The sequence below is a fragment of the Coregonus lavaretus genome, assembly GCF_964263955.1.
Source record: "Coregonus lavaretus genome assembly, chromosome: 8".
NCBI classification, from domain to species: Eukaryota; Metazoa; Chordata; class Actinopteri; order Salmoniformes; family Salmonidae; genus Coregonus; species Coregonus lavaretus.
The window spans coordinates 39902620-39910024 of NC_139995.1; the positions used below are offsets into that span (position 1 = coordinate 39902620).

The window sequence follows — 7405 nt, forward strand, 5'->3', positions numbered from 1 at the left end:
CGTTTTATGGATCCTTTTCGTCTTCTGCAAATGCCTCTTAATGCGAGAGTAATCCAAAAGTAACTGAAAGTAATCCGATTACGTTACTGAGTTGGGGTAATCCAAAAATTATGTTTCTGATTACAATTTTAAGACAGGTAACTAGTAACTGTAATGGATTACATTTAGAAAGTAACCTACCCAACCCTGCTTATGGTCAGGTATCAATATACAAAAGTATTTTCAGATCTAGTTACGTTTGTGAGGGTAAGTAGATGAGGGGAAAATATACATAAAATGTGATCTAAGTATCATTGACAAACATGATAGGATTAATCCCTTTAGAGGTGACATCCCCCTGACTGATGATGATTGGCTGTCCTAGACTGGTCTGTGGCAAGCGGAAGCTCCCTATTGATTGGTTGAAGCTACCTTGGCTGTAGTGCTGCTGGCCCAAGCTCTCCCGTGATTGATCAAAACTAGTCTGCCTGTATGGATGTTGATAGAAGCTGTCCCCTGATTGGTCGAAACTGCTTTGGCTGCAGAGCCGTTGGCTCATCCCATTGGCCCGTCTCCCAGAGGCGCTTCTCATTGGGTACCTCTGGCCAGTCTTGTACCAGCCTGTCTCTTTGAAGACAAACCAGATGTTGCCGGCCCACAGGATAAAGTTTAAAAAACCAAAAACCTGTATAGAGGTACAGAAAGAGGGTATTTAGAGTGCATGTTGACGTTTCTTGTCCTGGAGGCAAAACTGAGAGCGATTTCCCCTTAGATAGGCCAGCTGCAAAGTCAAAATTGTCTATATTGTAAAAATACATGAAAGCAAAAATGAGCTTTTTGGTCTTAATTTAAGGTTAGGGTTGGGCATTAGAGTTAGCAGTGTGGTTAAAATTAGGGTTGGGCATTAGGGTTAGCAGTGTGGTTAAGATTAGGGTTGGGCATTAGGGTTAGCAGTGTGGTTAAGATTAGGGTTGGGCATTAGGGTTAGCAGTGTAGTTAAGATTAGGGTTGGGCATTAGGGTTAGCAGTGTGGTTAAGGTTAGGGTTGGGCATTAGGGTTAGCAGTGTGGTTAATATTAGGGTTGGGCATTAGGGTTAGCAGTGTGGTTAAGATTAGGGTTGGGCATTAGGGTTAGCAGTGTGGTTAGGGTTGGACATTAGGGTTAGCAGTGTGGTTAAGATTAGGGTTGGGCATCAGGGTTAGCAGTGTGGTTAAGATTAGGGTTGGGCATTAGGGTTAGCAGTGTGGTTAAGGTTAGGGTTGGGCATTAGGGTTAGCAGTGTGGTTAAGATTAGGGTTGGGCATTAGGGTTAGCAGTGTGGTTAAGATTAGGGTTGGGCATTAGGGTTAGCAGTGTGGTTAAGATTAGGGTTGGGCATTAGGGTCAGCAGTGTGGTTAAGATTAGGGTTGGGCATTAGGGTTAGCAGTGTGGTTAAGATTAGGGTTGGGCATTAGGGTCAGCAGTGTTGTTAAAGATTAGGGTTGGGCATTAGGATTTGCAGTGTGGTTAAGATTAGGGTTGGGCATTAGGGTTAGCAGTGTGGTTAAGATAAGGGTTGGGCATTAGGGTTAGCAGTGTGGTTACGGTTAGGGTTGGGCATTAGGGTTAGGTTGAAAGTCAGATTTGATTACTTTGTGGCTGTGCCAGCTAGTGACAACTCTGAAGAGTTGCCTCCAGAACAAGATTTATGACGAAAAATGCTAACCTGCATTTAGAGTTTGGGTCTAAACATCAAACTGTCAGATTCAGAATCAGAAAATGTTATTGACGTAAAACAAATGGTTGCTAAGAATTTTTGTTGCTGTGCATACATTATTTAAAACATCATCATCAACAATCGGTTGAAGGACGAGCATCGCGTAGGAGTAAACACCACCTGTCTGAAGACAATGGAGCTGACATTGATCAGCATTGGTATTTCATGCATAAGGAATGTGTCCCAAATTACCCTATTCCCTATATAGTGCACTACTTTTGACTAGGGCCCATAGTTGTCTGGTCAAAAGCAATGCACTATATGGAGATAGGGTGCCATTATGGACATCACCAATGACTCACCACAGACGTGTTGAGCTCAGACCAGACTGGGTGGTGGGAAGCTGAACACTGGTTGGCCGGGTGTCTGCAGGCAGAGATGAGCAGGAGGACCTGGGTGGGATCAGTGGCTGACTTTACATCAGACAGAGCTTTGGCCCAAGTACAGGAACTCACCAACCACATGAAGGCGAAGAGCACGGTCACTACAAAGTCCTGGTTAGCAGGGAGAAATGGAGAAGGTTATTATCAGGTTCAATGCGATCGTGAGAGTTGAGGTGTGAAAAAGAGGATGGGGTGATGTTATAAACGAGGTCTAAAGGAATATGGAAGAAAAGAGCAGGAGTAACAACAAAGTACAGCTAACTGCTATTTATAAAATGCCACAATATACCACATCTTTCAGAGGTAATAATCTTGTGAATCACATTTCTCTATATGTTAAGCTACCACTGTCCTGTAAATTATTTAATTCAATGTATCTCAATTAATAGACACATACATTATACAAATACCATGACATTAATGAACCAAAGGCAGCTCTTGATAAGTAAAACAACTCACCACCAGCGGTCCTCTATTACCCTCGCGGTACTTGTTCTGGTAGTAGATGTACACTACGGTGGCCATCAGTGAATAGAGGAAGGCAAAGACAGCCACGGTCACAAAAAACTGAGCTGAGGAGGAGTAGTCTCCTACCAGGAAGATGGTCTCCTGTCTGTTCCTCTCACACAGCGTGGGCTGGAAATGGACCTGCTGTAACCTATAAGATGTCAGGAACAAGGACATGGTCACAGTTAAAGCCTTTTATTGACAAGTGTGAGGCTCTGATCACAGTGCAGGTGAGTGAGAATGAGGTTGAGAATGTCATGACCATCATCCTGCAAGTCATTGTCAGATGTCATGCTGTAGCTATGTCGTCAGTAAAATGTCTATCATCAAAGCTCAATGTGTTAGAATCCTAATCACCTGTTACAGTAGTTTTCATTTATTTTATTTAACCTTTAATTTTACAGGTTAGTCATTGAGATCAAATTTCGTTTGCAAGAGAGACCTGTAGTTAAGCCATCTTGCCTATAAAATAACATAGTCCTGCATTATGGCAGGAAATGTCCAGGTAAAAGTAGAGTATGAGCAGAGTGTTTGAACACACAATGATTTGCAGAAGGTAGAGATAGACCCTGCTGATCCTTGCTTCAGGCAAGAAAAAAAAAAAAGATCTCTTTTAAAGAACAAAAGTCTGTCTTGGTGAGGAACCCTTCCATTACCAATGGACTCTGACAGGCTTTAAAAATAGCGATTGTTAAACTGAGTGAAACAAGTTCCTCCCACTGATCTGAGTGAACCTGCGATCTTCAGAGAGACAGAGAGAGAGAGAAGAGAGAGGAAGGAGAGAGAGAGAGAAGGGGGAGAGAGAGAGAGAGCGACAGAGAGATAAGAGAGAGAGAGCGAGAGAGAGATTAAAGAGAGGTAAAGGTATACAGTGCCTTCGGAAAGTATTCAGACCCCTTGACTTTTTCCACATTTTGTTAGATTACAGCCTTATTCTAAAATTGATTAAATATATATTTTTTCTCAGCAATCTACACACAATACCCCATAATGTCAAAGCGAAAACAGGTTTTTAGAATATTTTGCAAATGTATTAAAAATAAAAAACAGAAATACCTTATTTACATACAGTTGAAGTCAGAAGTTTACATACACTTAGGTTGGAGTCATTAAAACTCATTTTTCAACCATTCCACACATTTCTTGTTTTGGCAAGTCGGTTAGGACATCTACTTTGTGCATGACAATTTGTAGACCTCCACAAGGCTGGTTCATCCTTGGGAGCAATTTCCAAAAGCCTGAAGGTACCACGTTCATCTGTACAAACAATAGTACGCAAGTATAAACACCATGGGACCATGCAGCCGTCATACCGCTCAGGAAGGAGACGCGTTCTGTCTCCTAGAGATGAATGTACTTTGGTGCGAAAAGTGCAAATCAATCCCAGAACAACAGCAAAGGACCTTGTGAAGATGCTGGAGGAACAGGTACAAAAGTATCTATATCCACAGTAAAATGAGTCCTATATTGACATAACCTGAAAGGCTGCTCAGCAAGGAAGAAGCCACTGCTCCAAAACCACCATATAAAAGCCAGACTACGGTTTGCAACTGCATATGGGGACGAAGATCATACTTTTTGGAGAAATGTCCTCTTGTCTGATGAAACAAAAATAGAACTGTTTGGCCATAATGACCATCATTATGTTTGGAGGAAAAAGGGGGTGCTTGCAAGCTGAAGAACCTCATCCCAACTGTGAAGCACGGGGGTGGCAGCATCATGCTGTGTGGGTGCTTTGCTGCAGGAAGGACTGGTGCACTTCCCAAAATAGATGGCATCATGAGGAAGGAAAATTATGTGGATATATTGAAGCAACATCTCAAGACATCAGTCAGGAAGTTAAAGCTTGGTCGCAAATGGGTCTTCCAAATGGACAGTGACCCCAAGCATACTTCCAAAGTTGTAGCAAAATGGCTTAAGGACAACAAAGTCAAGTTATTGGAGTGGCCATCGCAAAGCCATGATCTCAATCCTATAGAAAATGTGTGGGTAGAACTGAAAAAGTGTGTCCGAGCAAGGAGGCCTACAAACCTGACTCAGTTACACCAGCTCTGTCAGGAGGAATGGGCCAAATTTCACCCAACTTATTGTGGGAAGCTTGTGGAAGACTACCCGAAACATTTGACCCAAGTTAAACAATTTAAAGGCAATGCTACCAAATACTATTTGAGTGCCCACTTCTGACCCACTTGGAATGTAATGAAATAAATAGAAGCTGAAATAAATCATTCTCTCTACTATTATTCTGACATTTCACATTCTTAAAATAAAGTGGTGATCCTAACTGACCTAAGAAAGGGAATTTTTACCTGGATTAAATGTCAGGAATTGTGAAAAACTGAGTTTAAATGTATTTGGCTAAGGTGTATGTAAACTTCCGACTTCAACTGTAAGTATTCAGACACTTTGCTATGAGACTCAAAATAGAGCTTAGGTGCATCCTGTTTCCATTGATCATCCTTGAGATGTTTCTACAACTTCACTGGAGTCCACCTGTGGTAAATTAAATTGATTGGACATGATTTGGAAAGGCACACACCTGGGTATATAATGTCCCACAGTTGACAACGCATGTCAGAGCAAACACCAAGCCATGAGGTCGATGGAATTGTCCGTTGAGCTCCGAGACAAGATTGTGTCGAGGCACAGATCTGGGGAAGGGTACCAGAAAGATTCTGCAGCATTGAAGGTCTCAAAGAACACATTGGCCTCCATCATTCTTAAATGGAAGAAGTTTGGAACCACCAAGACTCTTTCTAGAGCTGGCCACCCGGCCAAACTGAGCAATCGGGGGAGAAGGTTCTTGGTCAGGGAGGTGACCAAGAACCCGATGGTCACTCTGACAGAGCTCCAGACTTCCTCTTTGGAGATGGGAGAACCTTCCAGATGGACAACCATCTCTGCAGCACTCCACCAATCAGGCCTTTATGGTAGAGTGGCCAGACGGAAGCCACTCCTTAGTAAAAAGCACATGACAGCCTGCTTGGAGTTTGCCAAAAGGCTCCTAGAGACTCTCAGACCATGAGAAACAAGATTCTCTGGTCTGATGAAACCAATATTGAACTTGAATGCCAAGCGTCATGTCTGGAGGAAACCTGGCACCATCCCTATGGTGAAGCATTGTGGTAGCAGCATCGTGCTGTGGGGGAGAATAGTCAGGAGAATAGTCAGGATCGAGGCAAAGATGAACAGAGCAAAGTACAGAGAGATCCTTGATGAAAACCTGCTCCAAAGTGCTCAGGACCTCAGACTGGGGCGAAGGTTCACCTTCCAACAGGACAACAACCCTAAGCACACTGCCAAGACAACGCAGGAGTGTCTTAGGGACAAGTCTCTGAATGTCCTTGAGTGGCCCAGCCAGTGCCCGGACTTGAACCCGATCAAACATCTCTGGAGAGACCTGAAAATAGCTGTGCAGCAACGCTCCCCATCCAACCTGACAGAGCTTGAGAGGATGTGCAGAGAGGAATGGGAGAAACTCCTCAAATACAGGTGTGCCAAGCTTGTAGCGTCATACCCAAGAAGATGTTAGGCTGTAATCACTGCTAAAGGTGCTTCAACAAAGTACTGAGTAAAGGATCTGAATACTTATATAAATGTCATATTTCCGTTTTTTTTATATACATTTGCATAATACATTAAATACCTGTTTTTGCTTTGTCATTATGGGGTGTTGTGTGTAGATTGATGCGGGGGGACAATTTAATCAATTTTAGAATAAGACTGTAATGTAATAAAATGTGGAAGAAGTCAAGGGGTCTGAATACTTTCCGAATGCACTGTATGTATTCCTCAGAATCACTGCATGATGCTCATGAGTCTCAATTATGAATCTCTCCCCTGATCATCAGGAGTCTTTCCACATTACTCTTAACCTGAGCTGAAATGTTTAAGGTCTTCAAGGGAGCAGGTAGATACACGTGAGATACTGAACGTGGAAACAAATGAATGATTTGACAACTACAGCTCCATATTCCATAATCTTTCAATCCAAACATAGATTTTTTAAATGTATTTTTATAGATGGAAAATAAATCTCTGCCACCACACATCCACCCTATCTGTCAAACACATTCATGGACGGACAACACTATCATTGTCTCACCAAGGCTATATCCCCAAATGCACAGTAGATTACAATACAGAATGACTCTTAGTAAAGTGTTGTGGAGTGTTTATCTGGATAAATGTGACTTGTCTCTCAACGTGTATACCCATGCATGTGACATGTGACAATGACATGAGCCTTTTGCTCCAGTTTGCACATGACTGTATGACATGACTGTCAGTGTAAATTCTGTTGAATTTATGTTTTGGAGAATTTTGACCATGAACCACAATAAAATGGACAAAAGTCTAGTAGTCAGACTGTGGAAAAATAACAGCATGTATTACCTGAAGGGATAGGCAAAGTTTACGGTGATGCTGAGGTTGCTCTGGCTCTTGTCCGGACATTCCACTCTAACCCGCAGGTGACCAGAGTACCCTCCACATGTTGCAAATGCACAGATGGCAAAGATCTGGAATATATATATATACATATATATATTATTAAACTCCTACTCATTGAGCACGCTAGACATAGGCTGTGTCCCAAATGGCACCCTATTCCCTACATAGTTGACTAGCTACTTTTTACCAAAAAGTAAAAAGTAGTGCACTACATAGGGAATAGGGTGCCATTTGGAATGCAGTTTACTAGTTTCTCCTGGTCCCTCCTTTCCTGTCTGGTCCTCTACAAAACTGCTAGACCAACAGCTGGACCTAATGAGCCACA

General features: G+C 42.5%; 1 protein-coding gene across 1 annotated transcript in view; it reads right to left on the reverse strand.

Annotated features, from left to right (window-relative positions):
- Positions 1–283: 283 nt before the first annotated feature.
- LOC311134052 (synaptoporin-like) overlaps positions 284–7405 on the reverse strand; it is a gene marked incomplete at both ends in the record, with an annotated part of 9501 nt that continues 2379 nt past the window's right edge. Inside the window, 4 exons of the mRNA XM_084167655.1 lie at positions 284–664; positions 2041–2232; positions 2581–2779; positions 7024–7148. Coding sequence (XP_084023781.1) covers positions 284–664; positions 2041–2232; positions 2581–2779; positions 7024–7148 — 897 coding nt within the window. The remainder of the gene's footprint in view (positions 665–2040; positions 2233–2580; positions 2780–7023; positions 7149–7405) is intronic.